This window comes from Coregonus lavaretus, assembly GCF_964263955.1.
Source record: "Coregonus lavaretus genome assembly, chromosome: 10".
Classification (NCBI taxonomy): domain Eukaryota; kingdom Metazoa; phylum Chordata; class Actinopteri; order Salmoniformes; family Salmonidae; genus Coregonus; species Coregonus lavaretus.
In genome coordinates this window covers 9,501,099-9,527,840 of record NC_139997.1, presented here as the reverse complement: position 1 = coordinate 9,527,840, position 26,742 = coordinate 9,501,099, and the positions used below count along the sequence as shown (strand labels likewise).

General features: G+C 43.2%; 1 protein-coding gene across 1 annotated transcript; it reads left to right on the top strand.

Moving 5' to 3' along the window:
• Positions 1-509: 509 nt before the first annotated feature.
• Positions 510-25,595, top strand: LOC311135678 (LIM/homeobox protein Lhx6-like; the record flags this gene model as incomplete). The annotated part of the gene is made up of 9 exons (XM_084169701.1): positions 510-587; positions 1,346-1,420; positions 1,694-1,876; positions 3,421-3,542; positions 19,777-19,997; positions 23,037-23,137; positions 23,424-23,519; positions 23,701-23,875; positions 25,513-25,595. The coding sequence occupies 9 exons, from the start codon at positions 510-512 to the stop codon at positions 25,593-25,595; spliced, it is 1,134 nt and encodes a 377-aa protein (XP_084025827.1).
• Positions 25,596-26,742: the final 1,147 nt, after the last annotated feature.

The following is a 26,742-nucleotide window of genomic DNA, read 5'->3' as shown; positions in this document are numbered from 1 at the left end:
CAACAAGTTTACCCTCCCCCTCCAAACAAGGGGCGCAACTAAACTTTCACTTCAGATGAGTTGCACTTGGAGAGACTGTACCCTGCCCCGCTCTAGTTGTGTCTCGCGTTCTTGCAGATCTGGCGCAAACCTGCAAACCCATCCACATCCTGTAGTCAGCAATTCCATCCCTAACGGAGGAAAACAAAGTGGAAGGAAGAATTTTACTAAGTGTTCTAAATAACGCGTTCTAACGAGCAACCTCCACTTGGCCGTCCGTCCGCAACACCCACGAGCTCCGTCATATAGATAGGCAAGCGTAACTTCTTATGCTTTATATAGTGTGTGTGCTGGGAGGCGGTTGCGTCGATCGTGGTGTAGAAGGAAAACACGCTGTAGGTGCAAAACAAGAAGTGTATTAACCCCGAAGATCCATGGCACGGAGGATACCATTGACGCTCAATTTTTTTGCATGAAAGTGAAATCAGAATACCAAGTGCTTAGGCTATATCAGAATACCAAGTGCTTTCATGTATTGGAAAAATGAGGTTTTGGCCCCTCTACCAGAGGGAGATCAGGTTTTATCCGAAGGAATTCCCGCAAAACAGGTAATGTGAAGAAAACTAGGCTACACAATGATAATCTGTGTGTAAAATATATGCATAAAAAGTATTTGAAGATGCACGATTGCTTTCTGGTTAACCACATATTGTTCGTTGATATTGTATACAACTACACTGGGCTCTTACTGCTAATCTTCTGTCTGCTGTCATCATGTTGCTTTCTTAACTGCAACTGTTTTTTGTGTCTTAAAGTGGTGTCAAGAATCGCTGGTTGTGTACAAAGATCAGCTGCGCAAGGAAGAGGCACGCGCGTGCGTCTATTATGAATAGTGTGATTTGCACTCCACCTTCTTCAACATGCCAATTCGCCAGAGAAGAATTCGATTTTAATTAGTGCCATTAAAAATCTAATTTGAAATTATTTGGGTGGCCCATTGCCTTTTCTGATTGACAGTTGAAATTGACACTTCGCGGTCCCTCTTATCGTGATCATTTCAAGCTATTTGTAATTGCAGGCCTTTTTTTTCTTCGTTTCCCTGTATTGGGAGAAAAATACGATTACTTTAAGAGGCATGGGATAAGTGCAGAGAAAAATCTATCCAAATTGAAATAGCTTAATTAAAACGGCGGCTTTTGTTGCAGGGCCCTAAATAGCCTACAACAGTTAAAATCGGGATGTATTGTTCGGACGCTTTATATAGCTGCAGGGCTGCAATGTCTCTCAATGATTTCATGGCTGGAGATGGAAGGGACTTTAGCCGCGAGTTGACGTCGACTTCTTGCTGTTGAACCTTGTCTTGTAGGTGATTTCTCCAGGAATGCAGCAGAGTGCACCGGGTGCCTCGCGCTGTGTGGAAGCCAAACACGGACACGTCATGGTAAGAAGTTATTCGTTATTTTCAATTTGTGCAATGCTGTTTATTATTATGGCATCTGAATCAGAGTTTTATTGCCATGTTATTGCTACTTGTCCATTGCCTGTAAAGTATTATATAAACCATAAAGCATGTGGCCTATGTCAGTTTTTGGTGACCTTGATAGCGAGCCTCAAGATGCTTAGGCTAAACATAGGCTATAATATTTTAAATATGTTGGTCCAGATGGGCTTAAAACGTATCCATGTTCTTCTTCTTGTCTTGTTTATCGTGCAGTCTCACTCCGACGGAGAATCCCACAGATCGAACATGGAGAGAGAGGACACGCGCTCCTCCCCGAGTCCCCCCTCTACTCCGTCTATCTGCTCGCCTACTTCCACCGCCTCCTCCGTGCCGTCCACCGGGAAGAACGTGTGCGCGAGCTGCGGTTTGGAGATCCTGGACAGATACCTTCTCAAGGTGGGAGTGCGCGCGTTATTGCCTATGCAAGAGTGAACCGCATGAGCATGTGGATTTTTGTGTGTGCAAATGTAAACAGATCTAAAAACCCTTTTAACTTTTTTGTTTGTTTTCACAACTTTCATAATATGTTTGATGTATTTAGCCCAAGCTATAGCCTACATCCATGTTGGCTACATTATCTTCCGTAGGACCATGTTTAAATATTAATATGAATATCTTAAAGCATACTCCAAAATATGAAACCCTAAAATAATTTTGGGTTTCTGAAGAACCACTGTTTGGACATACACTTCTATTCTAAACATAGGAAAGGACAGTAGCCTAGATCTATGGGCCAGTATCATGAATCGTTATGTTTTTTCTGTCTTTCAACTTCACATCAAGAACGCCCAGCCTCGCGTGCACTCGCGTGCACTCGCGTGCTTCCAAGTAAAAACAACTGCCTGGGTGTGTTTTGCAGAGCTGCAGGAAGTGTGTTACTTAACTACGAGGATCATTAGTCCTCTATCTGTCTCGAGGCATGTGGGAATTATCATATCAGGAATCGACAGGATTAAATGCATCAACCATGTTCATTTTGAAATAGGTTATTTTCTAGCCTATTTATATTTCAATTATATGAACATGTCTGCTTGCTTCTCTCAAAAAATTACTTAGAAAACCTATAGCATAATGATATTAAGATACATAGGATTTTTGTCGTAATAATAGCGTAGCTGATCATAAAGGTAAACAGACCCAATGGTCCACTCCACCAAAACTCACTGTAATTTGTTTGTCTGTTTAATAATCTATTCTAGACCTAGTACTGCAAGGACATACCCCTTTATTTTGAACATTGCCCATTTTCTTACACGGAGAACGAATTATAGAATCACTTTTGAATAACCTAGTGCTGATATTTAATTAGCCTGCTTAACTTGGTACAGGGACAAACATCGAAAAAAGCACAATTATAAGATATCGTATTATTTATTACATCTGAATTATCCTTCAACAGAATATAAGGTTTAGGAATTATTTTAACTTTAAAGGCAATAGTAAAATCAAACAATATTCAAACATTTCGCATGGTCTGCATGTAGGCTATGCACGATTTAGCTAGCCTATGTGTGCACAATCGAGCTGAAATCAAATGGCCCAATGGCCTATGACATGCGTAATCAAACAGCGAATTAAAGGTTACCGGACAGACAGAAACATCAGAAATGTCATACTATTTTTGTAATACCAACTAAGATGTGGATGTTTTTTTATGGGAACAAAATTCATTGCAAAGGGCAGAATAGCCTAAATGAATATATGCTCTTATACTGTTGTTTATTAGGTTATTATTGGCTACAATTGGATTCATTTATTTGAATGCATGTCCATAGCATAATATTTGAGAAATATTATATAACGGGTAGTTTGGATACTGGATAGATACCAATAGAATATTAATGTGTTATTATTATTATTATTATTATTATTATTATTATTGTTGTTGTTGTTGTTATTATTATTTCAGCAGTTTTTTTTACCACTGTTTTGTTTTGCAGGTGAATAACTTGATCTGGCACGTGAGGTGTCTGGAGTGTTCTGTCTGCCGGACGTCATTGCGTCAACACAACAGCTGTTACATCAAAAACAAAGAGATCTTCTGTAAAATGGATTATTTCAGGTAGGGTAAGTTTTTGACTTTGTTTTCAAAATATTATTGAGGTTTGCTGCTGCCTGCCAAAATAAAACCTGACTCTCATTTGCGTGTGCCATGCACTCACGTGAGATGCGGGGTGTCTCATTTAATAGGTCAATGTTTAAAAAGGTATTCAAAGCTTGAGAAAAATAGGGGTTGGAGTTAACTGTGGCCAAGTTTTATGAGTCCCATTGTTGAGGCTACACCGTTGGCCTAAATATTGAGGTGTTACAAAATGATTTTGATTCTGCTTATATAGGCTTTACATATGCAGGGTGCAGTGAGATGTGTTTTGAAGGAATTATAAATTGCTGGGATATAGAGGCCTACATGCATTCTCAAGATGAAAATTCGATCAATGCGGACTACTTCTTTACCTTACAGTTTTGAATGTCAAATGTATAAATAATGTAATTAATAAAACAACAACAAAACGATTGCAAAATGCCAAATATTATTTTGAAGTAATAGACCTATCAACAACAACACCAATGCCTCATCAATAAAAATTATACTAAGACACTATTATTAAACCACGACTTAATTTGTATTGGTGTACACGTTTTAAATCAAGTCATTGTAGGTCAATACATTAATGTTATAAATGGATGGTCCATGGATCTTCAGCTCAGCTAGTCTTTTGATTTAAAAAGGAAAGTGAGATCAACTGATTAATCTGATTGTAATATAGGATACTATCTGTTATTTGATTGTTATCTAATCTCTTGTTAGTGTCTTTGGACAATAAAGGCCAAGAAATAGATTAACATTATAGACCAAACACACGTCTGAGTTATGACCATATAGAAATCCAGACAAATCAATGATTTTGTGAGATTGTCTAATTGTAACAAAAGACAATAAAATATTCACAGTAAATTATAATGATTCTAATCGCTGCTACCTGGAAGACTACAATTTGTTTGGCTATTTTCTTATAGCGGTGGTTCCCAACCATGGGTACTAGGACCCCTGGGGGTACTTGGTCTATCCACAGGGGGTACTTGGTCTATCCACAGGGGGTACTTGGTCTATCCACAGGGGGTACTTGGTCTATCCACAGGGGGTACTTGAGAAGAATCATGAGACCATAGACCTTTATTTTTTTTATATATTTGTTATATATTTTTTTTACCTTTATTTAACTAGGCAAGTCAGTTAAGAACAAATTCTTACTGGTAAAATGCACATGAGGGGGGTACTCTGGGCAGAGCAAAATTCAGTTGGTGGTACATTAACCGAAAAAGATTGGAAACCACTGTCTTATAGTTAGACACCCTTTCTACAGTTCCTACACACTATAACACCATTCATTATGAATGAATGGCCGGCAGGGAGGTAGCTCAGTTGATAGAGCATGGCGTTTGCAACGCCAGGGTTGTGGGTTTGATTCCCACGGGGTGCCAGTATAAAAAAATATATATATATATATATGTATTCACTAACTGTAAGTCGCTTTGGATAAAAGCGTCTGTTAAATGGCATATTATTATTATTATTATTATTTAAGGCTATTTGTTTAGTTTCATATTTTACCACATTAATTGACACACATACAATATACATACATGTAAAAACATAATTGTTTTCATTGCTTTAAATGCTGTTATATTTTCTATGATATGCTATATTTCACCAGCTTCATTCATTAACCCTCCCGTTGTCCTAGGATCAAAATGACCCGCCACTGTGTTGAACCAACTTTATTTAATTTTTATATTTTGGGGATCATTTGTGAGAAGGAGGCAGTGAGACTTTAAAGAAAGTATCACTGCCTCCTTCTCACAAATGATCCAAAAAATATACAAATTAAATAAAGTTGGTTCAACACAGTGGCGGGTCATTTTGACCCTAGGACAACGGGAGGGTTAAACACATTTTACACAATATTTACAAAGGCCTGTAAATACATACATACATGCACTGCAGCGTGATCATAACACTCCTCGGCTAAAGCTAAGCAGTCAAGTCTCATGCAGCATGCGTGTCTCCAATGTACTGTATGTATGAAAATGTATGCACTCACTAACTGTAAGTCGCTCTGGATAAGACCGTCTGCTAAATGACTAAAATGTCAAATGTATGATTGCAGAGTACTCAACACAGAGCCTGAATGGAAGCTGTCAATTGGCCAGGCCTCCTCTCCTCAGCCTTCATTCCCAGGCAATGGGAAGTGACTGGCCCTTTAAAGTCGATGCTGTGTTTTAGGAGCCTCTGAAGGTTTATTTTCTGTGTTAGGCTAATAATCTGAAGTGATGCTTCTCAAGATATTTCATCTAAGCCCTTCACAGAGTGTGGCTGTAGCACAGTGTATCTATTGAGAATGGAACACCAACAAGACTTGTGTTGTGTCACAGCATGCAGGCATGTAGAGCAGTTATCAAATCAACATCAAGCCTTGGACTACAGAACTAACTGAAGTCAATGTCAACCGAGAATGTGTTACTGGACTTCATCAAGAATACATACAGGGAGTGTAAACATGAGCATACAGTGCATTCGGAAAGTATTCAGATCCCTTGACCTTTTCCACATTTTGTTACGTTACAGCCTTATTCTAAAATTGATTAAATAAAAAATTTGTCTCATCAATCTACACACATTACCCCATAATGGCAAAGCAAAAACAGGTTTTTAGAAATGTTTGCTAATGTATTAAAGATAAAAAACAGAAATACCTTATTTACATAAGTATTCAGACCCTTTGCTATGAAACTCGAAATTGAGCTCAGGTGCATCCTGTTTCCATTGATCATCCTTGAGATGTTTCTACAACTTGATTGGAGTCCACGTCCACCTGTGGTAAATTCAATTGATTGGACATGATTTGGAAAGGCACACCCCTGTCTATATAAGGTCCCAAAGTTGACAGTGCATGTCAGAGCAAAAACCAAGCCATGAGGTCTGAGACAGGACTGTGTCAAGGCACAGATCTGGGGAAGGGTGCCAAAACATTTCTGCAGCATTGAAGGTTCCCAAGAAAACAGTGGCCTCCATCGTTCTTAAATGGAAGAAGTTTGAAAACGCCAAGACTCTTCCTAGAGCAGGCCACCCGGCCAAAGTGAGTAATCAGGGGAGAAGGGCCTTGGTCAGTGAGGTGACCAAGAACACGATGGTCACTCTGAGAGAGCTCCAGAGTTCCTCTGTAGAGATGAGAGAACCTTCCAGAAGGACAACCATCTCTGCAGCACTCCACCAATCAGGCCTTTATGGTAGAGTGGCCAGACAGAAGCCACTCCTCAGTAAAAGGCACATGACAGCTCACTTGGAGTTTGCCAAAAGGCACCTAAAGGACTCAGACCATGAGAAACACGATTCTCTGGTCTGATGAAACCAAGATTGAACTCTTTGGCCTAAATGCCAAGTGTCACGTCTGGAGGAAACCTTGCACCATCCCTACGGTTAAGCATGGTGGTGGCAGCATCATGCTGTGTGGATGTTTTTCAGTGGCAGGGACTGGGAGACTAGTCAGGATCGAGGGAAAGATGAACGGAGCAAAGTACAGAGAGATCCTTGATGAAAACCTGCTCCAGAACGCTCAGGACCTCAGACTGGGGTGAAGGTTCACCTTCCAACAAGACAATGACCCTAAGCACACAGCCAAGACAATGCAGGAGTGGCTTCAGGACAAGTCTCTGAATGTCCTTGAGGGCCCAGCCAGAGCCCGGACTTGAACCTGATCGAACATCTCTGGAGAGACCTGAAAATAGCTGTGCAGCGACGCTCACCATACAACCTGACAGAGCTTGAGAGGATCTGCAGAGAAGAATGGGAGAAACTCCCCAAATACAGGTGTGCCAAGGTTGTAGCGTCATACCCAAGAAGACTCGAGGCTGTAATCGCTGCCAAAGGTGCTTCAACAAAGTACTGAGTAAAGGGTCTGAATACTTATGTAAATGTCATATTTCAGTTTTTGTTTTTATACATTAGCAAACATTTCTAAAAACCTGTTTTTGCTTTGTCATTATGGGGTATTGTGTGTGGATTGATGAGGGAAAAAACCAAGTTAATCCATTTTAGAATAAGGCTGTAACGTAACAAAATGTGGAAAAAGTCAAGGGGTCTGAATACTTTCCGAATGCACTGTATATATTTTCAATATGATAAATGTGTAATATTTTTATAAAATACTATGATAAATATATAATATATATTTGAATGCATCTCTCATAATGCAGGATCAATGTGAAACACTACTTTACTATAGGTTCTTATTTGATAGAAATAATGTTAATTGGACGTTGTTTTTATCCACTCCAAACTTGGTGCAAAACCACGCCCACGAGAAACCTAGCAACTTTCAAAGCCGCGCTGATTGGTTGGTCAGAGTTCTCTACAATGCATCTTCAGAGTATCACATGGAGTTTGTCCTTAATAACTAATCATGTTGATCACTTATGGCTAAAAATTGTTACATATTGTTCGGTTCACTCTGTACTGTTCAGAATATGAACCGCAGATATAACTGCTTTACAGCTGAGCATGGCCCTATATATATATTTTAAAAAAGGATAATTGCAGGATAATATTGCCTGTAATCTAATAATTAATGACCTATATGTTGAAATATAACATTTACATATTTGTTCCGAATCATGACAAGTTTTCCAGATTCCATTTTTTTGGGGTACATTTATCTGGTAAAGTTGAATATTTTAAGAAAAAAAACCCCCAAAAAACATCTGTTGTAGGAAAAAGGAGTCCACCACTGAATACAATACTACCCACAGAACTTCCAGCATTTCTCCTGCATAATTAGTGGCCACTCGTGAGAGCCGGCTTCGTTTTATGGTGTTCAAAAAGATATTCAAAAGCTTGAACAAAAAAGCAGTTGAAGAGAACTGTAGCCAGGTTTTTAAAATTACATTATTGTAAGAGATACGACCTACTGCTGTTGGAAAGAGGAGTCCAACACTGAACACAATGGAACCCACAGAACTCTCCAGCATTCTCCTTCATTATTCCCCTTATTAACATAAATGGGTTGTTTCTAGTTGTATTTATTTTCTTCCGGAATAATTCCACATCATACAGATACATTTGTCCTGGAGACTGATGCAAGAATTGTGTGCCAAATGACACCCTATTCCCTATATAGTGCACTACTTTTGACCACAGCACTATGGGCCCTGGTCTAAAGTAGTGCACTATACAGAGAATAGGGTGTCATTTGAGACACAGACACAGAGGAACATACAGTGCCTTCGGAAAGTATTCAGATCCCTTGACTTTTTCCACATTTTGTTACGTTACAGCCTTATTCTAAAATTGATTTAATTGTTTTTTTCCCTCTTCAATCCACACACAATACCCCATAATGACAAAGCAAACACAGGTGTTTTTTTTTGTGCTAATTTATTAAAAATAAAAAACTGAAATATAACATTTACATAAGTATTCAGACCCTTTACTCAGTACTTTGTTGAAGCACCTTTGGCAGCCTCAAGTCTTCTTGGGTATGACGCTACAAGCTTGGCCCACCTGTATTTTGGGAGTTTCTCCCATTCTTCTCTGCAGATCCTCTCAAGCTCTGTCAGGTTGTATGGGGAGCGTTGCTGCACAGCTATTTTCAGATGTTCGATCGGGTTCAAGTCCTGACATTCAGAGACTTGTCCCGAAGCTACCCCTCTGTTGTCTTGACTGTGTGCTTAGGGTCGTTGTCCTGTTGGAAGGTGAACCTTCACCCCAGTCTAAGGTCCTGAGAGCTCTGGAGCAGATTTTCATCAAGGATCTCTCTGTACTTTGCTCTGTTCATCTTTGCCTCGATCCTGACTAGTCAACCAGTCCCTGCCACTGAAAAACATCCCCACAGCACGATGCTAACACCACCATGCTTCACCGTAGTGTTGGTGCCAGGTTTCCTCCAGATGTGACGCTTGGTATTCAGGCCAAAGAGATCAATCTTGGTTTCATCAGACAAGATAATTTTTGGTACCCTTCCCTAGATATGTGCCTCGACACAATCCTGTCTCGGAGCTCTACGGACAATTCCTTCGACCTCATGGCTTGGTTTTTGCTCTGACATGCACTGTCAACTGTGGGACCTTAAATAGACAGGTGTGTGACTTTCCAAATCATGTCCAATCAATTTAATTTACCACAGGTGGACTCCAATCAAGTTGTAGAAACATCCCAAGGATGATCAATGGAAACAGGATGAACTTGAGCTCAATTTCGAGTTTCATAGCAAAGGGTCTGAATACTTATGTAAATAAGGTATTTCTGTTTTTCATTTTTAAGAAATTAGCAAAAATATCTACAAACCTGTTTCCCCTTTGTCATTATGGGGTATTGTGTGTAGATTGCATTTTAGAATAAGGCTGTAACGTAGCAAAATGTGGAAAAAGTCTGAATACTTTCCGAAGGCACTGTAACTAGAGACAGAATGTGATTGGCTGGCTGATGTATTATTGTGGACATGGTGAAAGGGCTTTAATGTTTCCAAGCCTGAGAGGGAGCCTGGCACTAATGTTGAGGCTAGGGATCAGTTTAGCCATAGTCAGGGGCACAGTGGCATGTCAGTGTGTCTGTGAACAGTTTAGCACCACAGGCAGAACCACAGTCAGGGGCACAGTCAGGGGCACAGTCATGGGCACAGTGGCATCTGCCTGCTTTGCGCCCATCCCTCAGAGGATGGCAACGGACCCTGCAGAAAGAGGTGTGTGTATTTGTGCCTGCGTCCACATGTGCCTTCTTGTATGTGTGTCAGTGAGAGGTGAAGGGAGTAGGCCTTCTTGTATGTGTGTCAGGGAGAGGTGAAGGGAGTAGGCCTTCTTGTATGTGTGTCAGGGAGAGGTGAAGGGAGTAGGCCTTCTTGTATGTGTGTCAGGGAGAGGTGAAGGGAGTAGGCCTTCTTGTATGTGTGTCAGGGAGAGGTGAAGGGAGTAGGCCTTCTTGTATGTGTGTCAGGGAGAGGTGAAGGGAGTAGGCCTTCTTGTATGTGTGTCAGGGAGAGGTGAAGGGAGTAGGCCTTCTTGTATGTGTGTCAGGGAGAGGTGAAGGGAGTAGGCCTTCTTGTATGTGTGTCAGGGAGAGGTGAAGGGAGTAGGCCTTCTTGTATGTGTGTCAGGGAGAGGTGAAGGGAGTAGGCCTTCTTGTATGTGTGTCAGGGAGAGGTGAAGGGAGTAGGCCTTCTTGTATGTGTGTCAGGGAGAGGTGAAGGGAGTAGGCCTTCTTGTATGTGTGTCAGGGAGAGGTGAAGGGAGTAGGCCTTCTTGTATGTGTGTCAGGGAGAGGTGAAGGGAGTAGGCCTTCTTGTATGTGTGTCAGGGAGAGGTGAAGGGAGTAGGCCTTCTTGGGGGTTTATATTATCGCTCTGAGGGTTCAGCAGCTCAGCTCAGAGCTGTGAGTTGGGTCTGCCTGGTGTTTTGCTAATGGTAACCTTATACAGAGCCACTGGTCTGAGGTTTATAATCACCAGCAATTAAAGCCCCCAGCCTAGTGCACATGCACGCATACATACTCCACAGACACTGACACTGACCCACACACCACACACATGTACGCGCACGCAAACACAAACACACACACACACACACACACAAACTCACTATGTGTCTCTGTGCCATCACGTTACAACAGGCTTTAAGTGGAAAATGTCTGTGGTTCTGATCCACATCGGGTACTGTGTGTGTGTGTGTGCCATAGGAACCTGCTTATGTAAAACTGACCTACTTCCACACAAAGACCTTTGTTTATTTAGTCTCGTCCAGCTGTCAATCATTAAGGTGTTGTTTTTTTACAACGTGGAATGGTTGTATGTATTGTGCTACACAATGATAATGTTCAACGTGACTTATGACCCACGACAGCCCCGTTTCCCATTTAGCCTCAAACCTCTTCTATTCCTCCGGTGGGAGGAAAATAAAGAAGATGAAATTCAGGATGTTGTGAAATGTGACATGGTTCAAAGCCGTACAATACCAGTGAGGTATGCCATCGTTGTGGTTGTAATCTTGGCACCCAGAACCAAATCAGCTTTCACAAGAGACTATTGTGTTTGGGACCAGAAGCATCCCCAAATGTGGGGTTGGTTTGTGTACGAGGATCGTAGCCATTGATTGGTCAGGTGTATCCACAGGGGGTTGATTGAATCCCCTGTCCACTGTTCAGTATTACCCTCAACCTTACTGGTTTGAAACTGGTTTGAACCAGCAACCAACCAAACTGCTATTGAAAAGATTGATGACTAGCGTGAGTTCTGAGAGGACCAGAGCAAACCAGACCTGAGGGCCTCCTTCTTACATTCTGGCTCTGGACAGAAAAACAAGCAGATATTTATCATTTGTGTCAGTCTCTCATCTGGCTCTGGACTGACAGTTGCTGTAATGGGGCGTAATAGCAGGAAATCAGAGTGGGTTTACTCTGCCTGAGGGGGGTGGTGGTAGGGGTGAGCAGGGGGCAGAGGGGGTACAGGACAGAGCAGACGCTGTAGTACCTAAACCCTCTCTGTCAACCAGGTCCGGAAACAGAAAAACAGCCAGCCTGCCTGCAAGCCGTGAGCAGTTTGTGAGCCGCAGGCCACACAGGAAGTTGCAAAGCACCGCTAATCAGGGGCACCCTGGGATGCTGACATGGTAACCTGAGTGACCGTCTGCGCCACCGCGTTGCAGGGGGGGCTGCGGCGAGCATGGGGGTTAAAGGCGAGAGTGTGTGTTTGTGTGTGTGTGTGTGAGGGGCAAGCTGCCGTATGTATCCAACCCTCCTCATCAGCCCGCCCCGCTGCCCGCCCTATTCCTGCCAGGCCCTGATGAGGTCTCCCTAGAAACCTAGAGGAGCAGGCCATGAGTGAAACCAGACCTGGTTAGAGGAACGAGAGACTAGAGATGTCAGATTGTCTGACAGGAGTTAGGGAGGTAAGCGAACACAGTGAGACTTTCAATGTACCGATTCCATGGCAACAATGGTATATGAAGTGAACCACTAAAACAACACTTTTTCAATTTCAATTTGTATACAAAATTCTTGCCACCAACAGAATGTTATATATATGGGACAAACAACAATTGCAGCTCTGCAGATTTTTCTGCGAAGAGACAGAATCATTAGATCATTTATTCTGCTATTGCCCTATCAAAGTTCATTACACAGGTGCACCTTGTGCTGAGGACAATAAAATGTGCAGTTTTGTCACACAACACAATTCCACAGATGTCTCAAGTTTTGAGGGAGCGTGCAATTGGCATGCTGACTGCAGGAATGTCCACCAGAGCTGTTGCCATATAATTGAATGTTCATTTCTCCACCTCCAACATTTTAGAGAATTTGGCAGTACGTCCAACCGACCGCACAACCACGTGTAACCACGCCAGCCCAGGACGTCCACATCCTGCTTCTTCACCTGCGGGATTGTCTGTAACCAGCCACCTGGACAGCTGATGAAACTGTGGGTTTGCACAACCGTCAGAAACCGTCTCAGGGAAGCTCATCTGCGTGCTCGTCGTCCTCACCAAGGTCTTGACCTGACTGCACTTCGGCGTTGTAATCGACTTTTACATTTTAGTCATTTAGCAGACGCTCTTATCCAGAGCGACTTACAGTTAGTGAGTGCATACATTTTCTTTTTTTTTCATACTGGCCCCCCGTGAGAATCGAACCCACAACCCTGGCGTTGCAAACACCATGCTCTACCAACTGAGCTACACGGTACTTCAGTGGGCAAATGCTCACCTTCGATGGCCACTGGCACACTGGAGAAGTGTGCTCTTCACGGATGAATCCCGGTTTCAACTGTACCGGGCAGATGGCAGACAGCGTGTACAGTGGCTTGCGAAAGTATTCACCCCCCTTGGCATTTTTCCTATTTTGTTGCCTTACAACCAGGAATTAAATCAGATTTGGGGGGGTTTATATCATTTGATTTACACAACATGCCTACCACTTTGAAGATGCAAAATATTTTTTCTTGTGAAACAAACAAGAAATAAGACAAAAAAACAGAAAACCTGAGCGTGCATAACTATTCACCCCCCCTGGCCACTCTTCCGTAAAGCCCATCTCTGTGGCTTGTATGGCTTAAAGTGGTCCTATGGACAGATACTCCAATCTCCGCTGTGGAGCTTTGCAGCTCCTTCACGGTTATATTTGGTATCTTTGTTGCCTCTCTGATTAATGCCCTCCTTGCCTGGTCCGTGAGTTTTGGTGGGCGGCCCTCTCTTGGCAGGTTTGTTGTGGTGCCATATTCTTTCAATTTTTTAATAATGGATTTAATGGTGCTCCGTGGGATGTTCAAAGTTTAGGATATTTTTGTATAACCCAACCCTGATCTGTACTTCTCCACAACTTTGTCCTTGACCTGTTTGGAGAGCTCCTTGGTCTTCATGGTGCCCCTTGCTTAGTGGTGTTGCAGACTCTGGGGCCTTTCAGAACAGGTGTATATATACATAATGAGATCATGTGACAGATCATGTGACACTTAGATTGCACACAGATGGATTTAACTAATTATGTGACTTCTGACGGTAATTGGTTGCACCAGATCTTATTTAGGGGCTTCATAGCAAAGGGGATGAATACATACAGTGGGGAAAAAAAGTATTTAGTCAGCCACCAATTGTGCAAGTTCTCCCACTTAAAAAGATGAGAGAGGCCTGTAATTTTCATCATAGGTACACGTCAACTATGACAGACGAAATGAGATTTTTTTTCTCCAGAAAATCACATTGTAGGATTTTTTATGAATTTATTTGCAAATTATGGTGGAAAATAAGTATTTGGTCAATAACAAAAGTTTCTCAAAACTTTGTTATATACCCTTTGTTGACAATGACACAGGTCAAACGTTTTCTGTAAGTCTTCACAAGGTTTTCACACACTGTTGCTGGTATTTTGGCCCATTCCTCCATGCAGATCTCCTCTAGAGCAGTGATGTTTTGGGGCTGTCGCTGGGCAACACAGACTTTCAACTCCCTCCAAAGATTTTCTATGGGGTTGAGATCTGGAGACTGGCTAGGCCACTCCAGGACCTTGAAATGCTTCTTACGAAGCCACTCCTTCGTTGCCCGGGCGTTGTGTTTGGGATCATTGTCATGCTGAAAGACCCAGCCACGTTTCATCTTCAATACCCTTGCTGATGGAAGGAGGTTTTCACTCAAAATCTCATGATACATGGCCCCATTCATTATTTCCTTTACACGGATCAGTCGTCCTGGTCCCTTTGCAGAAAAACAGCCCAAAGCATGATGTTTCCATCCCCATGCTTCACAGTAGGTATGGTGTTCTTTGGATGCAACTCAACATTCTTTGTCCTCCAAACACGACGAGTTGAGTTTTTACCAAAAAGTTATATTTTGGTTTCATCTGACCATATGACATTCTCCCAATCCTCTTCTGGATCATCCAAATGCACTCTAGCAAACTTCAGACGGGCCTGGACATGTACTGGCTTAAGCAGGGGGACACGTCTTGCACTGCAGGATTTGAGTCCCTGGCGACGTAGTGTGTTACTGATGGTAGGCTTTGTTACTTTGGTCCCAGCTCTCTGCAGGTCATTCACTAGGTCCCCCCGTGTGGTTCTGGGATTTTTGCTCACCGTTCTTGTGATCATTTTGACCCCACGGGGTGAGATCTTGCGTGGAGCCCCAGATCGAGGGAGATTATCAGTGGTCTTGTATGTCTTCCATTTCCTAATAATTGCTCCCACAGTTGATTTCTTCAAACCAAGCTGCTTACCTATTGCAGATTCAGTCTTCCCAGCCTGGTGCAGGTCTACAATTTTGTTTCTGGTGTCCTTTGACAGCTCTTTGGTCTTGGCCATAGTGGAGTTTGGAGTGTGACTGTTTGAGGTTGTGGACAGGTGTTTTTTATACTGATAACAAGTTCAAACAGGTGCCATTAATACAGGTAACGAGTGGAGGACAGAGGAGCCTCTTAAAGAAGAAGTTACAGGTCTGTGAGAGCCAGAAATCTTGCTTGTTTGTAGGTGACCAAATACTTATTTTCCACCATAATTTGCAAATAAATTCATTAAAAATCCTACAATGTGATTTTCTGGATTTTTTTTCCTCAATTTGTCTGTCATAGTTGACGTGTACCTATGATGAAAATTACAGGCCTCTCTCATCTTTTTAAGTGGGACAACTTGCACAATTGGTGGCTGACTAAATACTTTTTTTCCCCACTGTATGCATGCACCACTTTTCCGTTATTTATTTTGTAGAATTTTTGGAAACTAGTTATTTTTTTCATTTCACTTCACCAATTTGGACTATTTTGTGTATGTCCATTACATGAAATCCAAATAAAAATCCAGTGAGCGGTTTGCTGATGTCAACGTTGTGAACAGAGAACCCCATGGTGGCGGTGGGATTATGGTAAGGGAAGACATAAGCTACGGACAATGAACACAATTGCATTTTATCGATGGCCTAAAATGCTCAGTACTCTGTAGCTCATGCATCGCTAGTTTCCAGATATCGCTGCTAAAGGATGAGGAACAGCAGCAGTCATGGACTCAACTAAAGCGGATACAACTCATTATGCACATATACACACAACATGCTTTCAAAAGCATCTGTGAAACCATTCCAAAGCTGAGATGAGGGCTGAAGGAGGGCTGAGAGGAGAGCTGAGAGGAGGGCTGAGAGGAGAGCTGAGAGGAGGGCTGAGAGGAGAGCTGAGAGGAGGGCTGAGAGGAGGGCTGAGGAAGAGCTGAGAGGAGGGCTGAGAGGAGGGCTGAGAGGAGGGCTGAGAGGAGAGCTGAGAGGAGGGCTGAGAGGAGAGCTGAGAGGAGGGCTGAGGAAGATCTGAGGGGAGGGCTGAGGAAGAGCTGAGAGGAGGGCTGAGAGGAGGGCTGAGAGGAGGGCTGAGAGGAGAGCTGAGAGGAGGGCTGATAGGAGGGCTGAGAGGAGGGCTGAGGAAGATCTGAGAGGAGAGCTGAGAGGAGGGCTGATTGGAGGGCTGAGAGGAGGGCTGAGGAAGAGCTGAGAGTAGGGCTGAGAGGTAGGCTGAGAGGAGGGCTGAGAGGAGAGCTGAGAGTTGGGCTGAGAGGAGGGCTGAGGGGAGGGCTGAGGGGAGGGCTGAGAGGAGAGCTGAAGGAGGGCTGGGGGAAGACTTTCTGAAGAGGATTTTCCTCCTGAAGGTAATACGAGCTGGAGGATTGACATAAACCCAGAATAAACACCAGGTTTTTGGTACAAAGGCATCATTAAATACAAAGCTAGTGTAGAAGAAGAAAGACGATGATATGCACACACACACACACACACACACACACACACACACACACACACACACACACATTGTGTGTGCATTTCTCTCTTAACTGTCCTCTACTCAACATGCTGTATTATCAGCAAAGAGGGCCATAGATAGTCAGTTTAAAGTACACAATACATTTTGGAATGGTTTCACAGATGCTTTTGAAAGCATGTTGTGTGTATATGTGCATAATGAGTTGTATCCGCTTTAGTTGAGTCCATGACTGCTGCTGTTCCTCATCCTTTAGCAGCGATATCTGTAAACTAGCGATGCATGAGCTACAGAGTGCTGAGCATTTTAGGTGATCAGGCCGGGGAAGGGAGGGAAGTGTATGTGTGTGTATGTGTGTGTATGTGTGTGTGTGTGTGTGTGTGTGTGTGTGTGTGTGTGTGTGTGTGTGTGTGTGTGCGTGCCCGTGAGTACTGTAGTACTATAGCTTATTTATTTAGGTCTGTCAGAGTTGAACACCATTCTTTCTCAGGGAAGAGGCTGAGACATCTTGCCAGCCAGAAAGCCAGCCAGGCAGGTCTGTAGAGTCAGTCTCAGACCCCTCTCTTCACCTCGTCATTTCTTAGTGGACGAAGCCCAGAATATTTCTCTCTTTGCACTGGAGCCAGTGGAGCTTGGAAGCCAAGCTCATGACAACTAATTCAGCTCCATGGGATCGTCCTGTAACTGGGATAGGTTGCAGCCCAAATGGTACCCTATTCCCTATATAGTACACTACTTTAGACCAGGGCCCATAGGGCCACTATGTATAGGGAATAGGGTGTCATTTGGGATGCAACCGTACACTCCTAGAAAAAAAAGGTGCCATCTAGAACCTTGAAGGGTTCTTCGGCTATCCCTATAGGAGAACCCTTTGAAGAACACTTTTTGGTTGCAGGTAGAACCCTTTTGGTTCTAGGTATAACCCTTTTGGTTTCCTTTCTACAGAGGGTTCTACATGGATCCAAAAAGGGTTATTCTATGGGGACAGCCGAAGAACACTTTTGGAACCCTTTTTTCTTAGAGTGTAGAGAGGGGGAGATGCTGCCTGCTGCGAAATCAGTCAGCTGCTGCCTGCCTGGTTTGCTATGATTGGTGATTGGTCATTACTACAGCCCTTCTCTGTCCGTCCACATCGGCCAGTTCAAATAAACTAACACCTGATCTCTCAATACCCTCTTTTATGGTGTGGATAGGACACATCTTAACCAGGCAGTCAGGCAGTCATAAACTATCAAATAAATGTAGTACTTTGATTGTACTTTAGTTTGTCTTATGTGCACCTTTTTACATTATAGTTGCTAATGTGATACCAATGTCAATGAAAATTCGCAAATCAACTTGATTGGAGGTACACAACACACTCCCAGCTCTCGTCATGATCCATCCGGCCGTTACCAAGAACCACTATACCGGATTTTTGACAGAGTCGTTAACATAAGGCTCGTCAGACAATTTTAGGCCCAAACCTAGCTCAAATTCTAGATATCGGATTAAAACGAGGCACAGTGTCCATAAAACTGACCATTAGACTTAGATCCATTTGGACTGAATAAGTTTGTCACGGATTCTGCCGAGGCTGCTCCTCCTCCTTGCTCGGGCAGGCTTCGGCGTTCGTCGTCCTCGGAGTACTAGCTACTGCCGATCGATGTTTCGGTGTTTGTCTTGTTTTGTCTTGAATAGTACACCTGTTGTCTATTATGTTTGATTGTTTAGCCTATAATTTCCCTTGTTTCACGTTTGGTATTTGTGTGTTATTGTTGTATGTCTAGTCGATGTTCGGCCTTGCTATTTTCTCCATATTACGCATATGGTGTTTTTCCCTCCAGTTGTGGAGGCGTTTGTTTTGTGCTTTACATTCAGTAAAGTAGTCTACCTGATTCTCTGTGTCCTGCGTCTGACTTCACTCGCCGCGTACACATCACCTTCTGACAAAGTTTGTAGGTGCAACAGTTTTGATTAAATTCACAATTTACCGCTCTCACGTGCACATTTCTGCCGAATAAAAACCAACGATGTGCTAACTTTTTGTAGCATTTCTGACAATGCTAACATATTTTCAGTGGAATCTCAGAGTTCTAAAACCGGGTGCAACTCGGTTGCTGTGCAACAGTAGCAGCTAGCTAGTAGAAGGCTAGCAGCTGTAGCTAGCTAGCTAGCTTACACCAGTTGGATGGGAAGCACAAGGAAGGTAGCTAGCTAGGTATATTTTGCTGTGGAAGGTTTTTCATATGGCTGAAGTCATCTGTGTAAACTGCTGACCTGGACACTTGCATGTAATCAGAGCACAAATAAATAAGCCAACGAATGTCCTTGGCTGCTATTATAGCCAGTTAAATACACCGAACTTTGGGAAAACTACCACACTGCTAATTTATAATACATGCACACACCAGAGCTGTTTGGGAAGGTTTCAATCCAACATAGACCAACATAGCTACTGTAGTAGGTCAAAGCTATGTACTGGAAAACGTTGGTAGAGCATGGGTGAAGTATTCATTGTGGTGCTTGTGAATTTCCTTTATTTTTTGGCTTCAGACCAATGTCTCCTCACCACGACCCGGGAGAGTATGTCAGGGAAATTGCAGGTGTTGGTTTGGAGCTCGGCTTGCAGACATTCTGAGGCTATCTTCCATCCAGCCTGGTTCTGCTTCATCTCTGTAATGTGAGTGAGCTGAGTGGTCCAGTGTGGAACAAGCGTATAAAGTGAAAACATTGTTGAAACAAGGTTGATATATGGAATACTTTATTTATTTATTTCCAAATCATTGGAGAGTGGGGATACCAGATATATTAAAGGTCCAGTCAGAATTTTGCTTTTCACATTGTGCATCCATTTAAATGCATGGATAAAGTTGACATATTTAATAACAAGATACTGTCTGCACCTTGACTGTTTTTTTCTGGAAGTTTTTTGTCCTTCATAGCAGAGTACTGATGCCTCAGCCCTTCTCTCTCTCTCTCTCTCTCTCTCTCTCTCTCTCTCTCTCTCGCTCTCTCGCTCTCTCGCTCTCTCTCTCTCGCTCTCTCACAGTAGGTTCGGTACAAGGTGTGACCGGTGCAGACGCCAGATATACGCCAGCGACTGGGTGCGTCGGGCCAAGGGCAACGCCTACCACTTGGCGTGCTTCGCCTGCTTCTCCTGCAAGAGGCAGCTGTCCACGGGGGAGGAGTTTGGCCTGGTGGAGGAGAAGGTGCTCTGCAGGATCCATTACGACACCATGGTGGAGAACCTCAAACGGGCTGCCGAGAGCGGTGATTGAGCGCTCTACTACCTAGTCGTATATGTGTATATATATATATATATATATATATATATATATATATATATATATATATATATATATATACACTGAGTGTACAAAACATTAGGAACACCTTCCTAATATTGAGTTGCACCCCCTTTCACCCTCAGAACAGCCTCAATTCAGCAGGGCATGGACTCTACATGGTGTCGAAAGCGTTCCACAGGGATGCTGGCCCAAGTTGACTCCAATGCTTCCCACAGTTGTGTCAAGTTGACAGGATGTCCTTTGGGTGGTGGAGCATTCTTGATACACAGGGAACTGTTGAGCGTGAAAAACCCAGCAGCGTTGCAGTTCTTGAATCAAACCGTTGCACCTGGCACGTACTACCATACCCCATTCAAAGGCACTTCAATATTTTGTCTTGCCCATTCACGCTCTGAATGGCACACATACACAATCCATGTTTCAATTGTCTCAAGGTTTAAAAATCATTCTTTAACCTGTCTCCTCCCTTTCATCTACAATGATTGGAGTGGATTTAACAAGTGACATCAATATGGAATCATAGCTTTCACCTGGATTCACCTGGTCATTCTATGTCATGGAAACAGCAGGTGTTCTTAATGTTTTGTATACTCAGTGTATTCGGAAAGTATTCAGAACCCTTCCCTTTTTCCACATTTTGTTACGTTACAGCCTTAATCTAAAATTGATTAAATTGTTTTTTCCTCTCATCAATCTACACACAATACCCCATAATGACAAAGCAAAAATGTGTTTTTTGAAATGTTAGCAAATGTATTAAAAATTAAAAACAGAAATACCTTATTTACATAAGTATTCAGACCCTTTGCTATGAGACTCGAAATTGAAATTGAGCTCAGGTGCATCCTGTTTCCATTGATCATCCTTGAGATGTTTCTACAACTTGATTGGAGTCCACGTCCACCTGTGGCAAATTCAATTGATTGGACATGATTTGGAAAGGCACACACCTGTCTATATAAGGCCCTACAGTTGACAGTGCATGTCAGAGCAAAAACCAAGCCATGAGGTCGAAGGAATTATCCATAGAGCTCCGAGACAGGATTGTGTCGATCTGGGGAATGGTACCATTCTTAAATGGAAGAAGTTTGGAACCACCAAGACTCTTTCTAGAGCTGGCCGCCCGGCCAAACTGAGCAATCGGGGGAAAAGGGCCTTGGTCAGGGAGGCGATCAAGAACCCGATGGTCACTCTGACAGAGCTCCAGAGTTCCTCTGTGGAGATGGGAGAACCTTCCAGACGGACAACCATCTCTGAAGCACTCCACCAATCAGGCCTTTATGGTAGAGTGGCCAGACGGAACTCACTTCTCAGTAAAAGGCACATGACGGCCCGCTTGGAGTTTGCCAAAAGGCACCTAAAGGAGTCTCAGACCATGAGAAACAAGATTCTCTGGTCTGATGAAACCAAGATTGAACTCTTTGGCCTGAATGCCAAGTGCCACGTCTGGAGGAAACCTGGCATCATCCCTACGGTGAAGCATGGTGGTGGCAGCGTCATACTGTGGTGATGTTTTTCAGCGGCAGGGACTGGGAGACTAGTCAGGATCGAGGGAAAGACGAACGGAGCAAAGTACAGAGAGATCCTTGATAAAAACCTGCTCCAGAGCGCTCAGGACCTCAGACTGGGGTGAAGGTTCACCTTCCAATAGGACAATGACCGTAAGTACACAGCCAAGACAACACATGAGTGGCTTCGGGACAAGTTTCTGAATGTCCTTGAGTGGCCCAGCAAGAGCCTGGACTTGAACCCGATCAAATATCTTTGGAGAGACCTGAAAATAGCTGTGCAGCGATGCTCCCCATCCAATCCTACAGAGCTTGAGAGGATCTGCAAAGAAGAATGGGAGAAACTCCCCAAATACAGGTGTGCCAAGCTTGTAGCGTCATTCCCAAGAAGACTTGAGGCTGTAATCGCTGCCAAAGGTGTTTCAACAAAGTACCGAGTAAAGGGTCTGTAAGTGTAATATTTCCGTTTTTTATTTTTAATAGATTTGCAAAAATGTCTAAAACCTGTTTTTGCTTTGTCTTTATGGGGTATTGTGTGTAGATTGATGAGGGGGGCTGTAACTTAACAAAATGTGGAAAAAGTCAAGGGGTTTGAATACTTTCCGATGCACTGTATATATCTGTAGAGATATATTATATATCACTGCTGAGAGCTAGTCTAGATCCTATTCTCTGACATAGTAAAATATCTGTCCCTGTCAAAGATTTCTTCTGTATGGTTATATGTACAGTACCAGTCAAATGTTTGGACACACCTACTCATTCAAGGGTTTTTCTAAATTTTTTACTATTTTCTACATTGTAGAATAATAGTGAAGACATCAAAACTATGAAATAACACATATGGAATCATGTAGTAACCAAAAAAGTGTTAAACAAATCAAAATATATTTTATATTTGAGATTCTTCAAATAGCCACCCTTTGCCTTTATGACAGCTTTGCACACTCTTGGCAGTGTCACCAGCAAAGCACCCCCACACCATAACACCTCCTCCTCTGTGCTTTACGGTGGGAAATACACATGCAGAGATCATCTGTTCACCCACACTGTGTCTCACAAAGACACGGCGGTTGGGACCAAAAATCTCCAATTTGGAGACCAAAGGACAAATTTCCATCGGTCTAATGTCCATGTAACACTTTTTTGGTTACTACATGATTCCATATGTGTTATTTCATAGTTTTGATGTCTTCACTATTATTCTACAATGTAGAAAATAATAAAAATAAAGAAAAACCCTTGAATGAGTAGGTGTGTCCAAACTTTTTACAGGTACTGTATATGTAGCTGTATAATCCCTGTCATATTGTTACCAATGTATGTAGTTATATAACACACTGTATAACCCTGTAGTAACCCTGGTAACATTGGTAACCCTGGTAACACTGGTTTTAAATATGGCTTTTGCCTCATGTCCCTTTCTGTTGGTCTCTTTCTTTCTATGTTTCTCTCCCTCTCATTCTCCCTGTCCCTGTGCCGTGGTGTCCCAGGTAGTGGGCTCACTCTGGAGGGGGCAGTGCCATCAGAACAGGACAGCCAACCCAAGCCTGCCAAGAGAGCACGCACCTCCTTCACTGCTGAGCAGCTGCAGGTTAGTCACAGAGAGGGAACCACATGTCCATGGCTCCTCATTTCTTTTTCTAATAATAAGTCAATAGTAAATGATAATGACTTCACAAATTGATTTCACTATCTTAGTAACTTTCTAATGGTCGTTGTTAGTTACATTGTCACATGTTGTTTGGTGTCTCATTCATGTATGTTGTTGATCTCTGCAGTAATATGGAAAATATATTTCTGAAATAATTTGCTAATGTAGAATAAAAATAGGTGAGACTGAGGTCATACATCTCTAAAAACTCTGTTATAATTCCCAGGTGATGCAGACTCAGTTTTCACAGGACAATAACCCTGACGCACAGACTTTGCAGAAACTGGCGGACATGACAGGTCTAAGCAGGAGAGTCATACAGGTTAGTGTCTGTCTGTTCACTCCGTCTCAAAGCAATGCTAGCGATTGCACTGTAAAGCAACTGTAAGTTGCTTTGGATACAGCGTATGCTAGGTGGCATAGTTAATGCATGATTAATGGTCCTAAAACATTGAGAATATAGCTGCAGACACATTCCGGCTGGTAACATTGCATTTTCATAGGTTTGGTTTCAAAACTGCAGAGCAAGACACAAAAAGCATACCCCCCAGCACAGCGGACCCCCGCAAGGCCACCCCCAGTCCCGGATGCCCTCCTCGCTGCCTGACGACCTGCATTACTCCCCCTTTGGCAGTTCTGAGAGGGCGCGCATGGTGGCCCTGCACGGATACATCGACAGTGAGTGTTACATAGGTTAGTCTGTCTAGTATATCATCACAAAGCTTTCCAGTCCTTTTATAATTTTTACGTTTCCTATGTCAGAAAATAAAAGAAGAAGGAAGACATAAAGAGAGATAAATCAAATCAAATCAAATTTTATTTGCCACATGCGCCGAATACAACAGGTGAAATGCTTACTTACAAGCCCTTACTTACAAGCCCTTACTTACAAGCCCTTACTTACAAGCCCTTAAGAAATGTTAAGTAAAAAATTGATAAGTAAAAAATTAAATATAGCAAATAATTCAAGAGCAGCAGTAAAATAAAATAACAGTAGGGAGGCTATATACAGGGGGTACCGGTACAGAGTCAATGTGCAGGGGCACCGGTTAGATGAGGTAGTTGAGGTAATATGTACATGTGGGTAGAGTTAAAGTGACTATGCATAAATAATAAACAGAGTAGCAGCAGCGTAAAAGAGGGGGTTGGGGTGGGGGGGGATATGCAAATAGTCCGGGTAGCCATGATTAGCTGTTCAGGAGTCTTATGGCTTGGGGGTAGAAGCTGTTAAGAAGCCTTTTGGACCTAGACTTGGTGCTCCGGTACCGCTTGCCGTGCGGTAGCAGAGAGAACAGTCTATGACTGGGGGTGGCTGGAGTCTTTGACAATTTTTAGGGCCTTCCTCTGACACCGCCTGGTATAGAGGTCCTGGATGGCAGGAAGCTTGGCCCCAGTGATGTACTGGGCCGTACGCACTACTCTCTGTAGTGCCTTGTGGTCGGAGGTCGAGCAGTTGCCATACCAGGCGGTGATACAACCGGTCAGGATGCTCTCAATGGTGCAGCTGTAGAACCTTTTGAGGATCTGAGGACCCAAATCTTTTCAGTCTCCTGAGGGGGAATAGGCTTTGTCGTGCCCTCTTCACGACTGTCTTGGTGTGTTTGGACCATGATAGTTTGTTGGTGATGTGGACACCAAGAAACTCAAAGCTCTCAACCTGTTCCACTACAGCCCCGTCGATGAGAATGGGGTCGTGCTCAGTCCTCTTTTTTTGTCCTGTAGTCCACAATCATCTCCTTTGTCTTGATCACGTTGAGGGAGAGTTGTTGTCCTGGCACCACACAGCCAGGTCTCTGACCTCCTCCCTATAGGCTGTCTCGTCGTTGTCGGTGGTCAGGCCTACCACTGTTGTGTCGTCGGCAAACTTAATGATGGTGTTGGAGTCATGCCTGGCCATGCAGTCATGGGTGAACAGGGAGTACAGGAGGGGACTGAGCACGCATCCCTGAGGGGCCCCCGTGTTGAGGATCAGCATGGCAGACGTGTTGTTGCCTACCCTTACCACCTGGGGGGCGGCCCGTCAGGAAGTCCAGCATCCAGAGGAGTGATTGGGACAGCCGAATAACACTTTTGGAACCCTTTTTTCTAAGACTTTAACTATTGACCGTGTTTCGCTGTGTCAATGGTTCAAGTCCAAGTTTTCCGTTTATTTGCCCTTTGTAATGAACACATTGGAAATCTTGCTCACTGGAGCGCTAATAATAAAACAAATACTGTGCTAAAGTATGTTCCTCTACTGCTCCTCTATCGTGATACTGTGCTTAATTAAATGTCTTCTGATATTTTAAATGTGTCTCTCTCTTCTGTTCCACCAGGCCACCCGTTCTCTGTTCTAGCGACACAGAGCCTGAACCCCCATCAATCCATGTCACTGTCCCAGCTACCCCTCAGCCGCTAACTAACGGACGCTGCCGCCATCACCCCTGACCTCTGACCATGAACCCTGACCTCCCATCAGCAACCTCCATTCACAGACTCGACCCCAGTGGTCAAACATGATGACTTACAGAGAGGATGAAGATTCGATGAGAGAGAGAGAGAGAGAGAGAGAGAGAGAGAGAGAGAGAGAGAGAGAGAGAGAGAGAGAGAGAGAGAGAGAGAGAGAGAGAGAGAGAGAGAGAGAGAGAGAGAGAGAGAGAGAGAGAGAGAGAGAGAGAGAGAGAGAGAGAGAGAGAGAGAGAGAGAGAGAGAGAGAGAGAGAGAGAGAGAGAGAGAGAGAGAGAGAGAGAGAGAGAGAGAGAGAGAGAGAGAGAGAGAGAGAGAGAGAGAGAGAGAGAGAGAGAGAGAGAGAGAGAGAGAGAGAGAGACTCTTTTCCTATGAACAAGATTATGATTATATATCCCACCTATTGTTGTCATGGAGGACATGAGCCCTTCCTTTTGCTAACTGGGACTTATTCACTATCAAGACACATTCAACTCGACTATGAGCTCTCTGTGCGTGCAGAAATGGACTGAAAGGACTCCTCTCGCCATCCCATGAAGGGAGTGATGGGACCAGGCTAACAGGCCTGTGTGTGCTGTCAGATTTCTGAAGATTTACTTATGAGGAGAAAAGAACGGCAAGGGATTGGGTTTGTGGGCTGGGCAAAGGACACTGAGGTCAGAAACCTCCCCCTTTCGCTCTGTGATTATACCATGAAGGAATGCAAAATAACTGACTGTTTTGGTGTGGAATCTGCTACGAACTAAAAACGAATAAGAATTTTTAAATCACAGTTTTTAGTATTGATATTGTTTGAAATCTTCAGGTGATCAGCTATCCGTTAAAGGGAAATGTATTATACTTCATATTCATCATCTCCAGCACCACCCAAACATCAACATATGTGAAAATGGCACGTTTCTATGTTTTGTGGTACAAAAGATCACACGAAATCACACAATGCACACTGATGATGTCATTGGAAAAACGTATCTTCCTCTATATACTACAAAACATAGAAATGTGCAATTTCCACGTGCTGGAGATGATGAATATACATTTTAAATGTCCCTTTAATACACTGTCATCAGCAACCTTCTGTATAGGATATGAGCCTCAA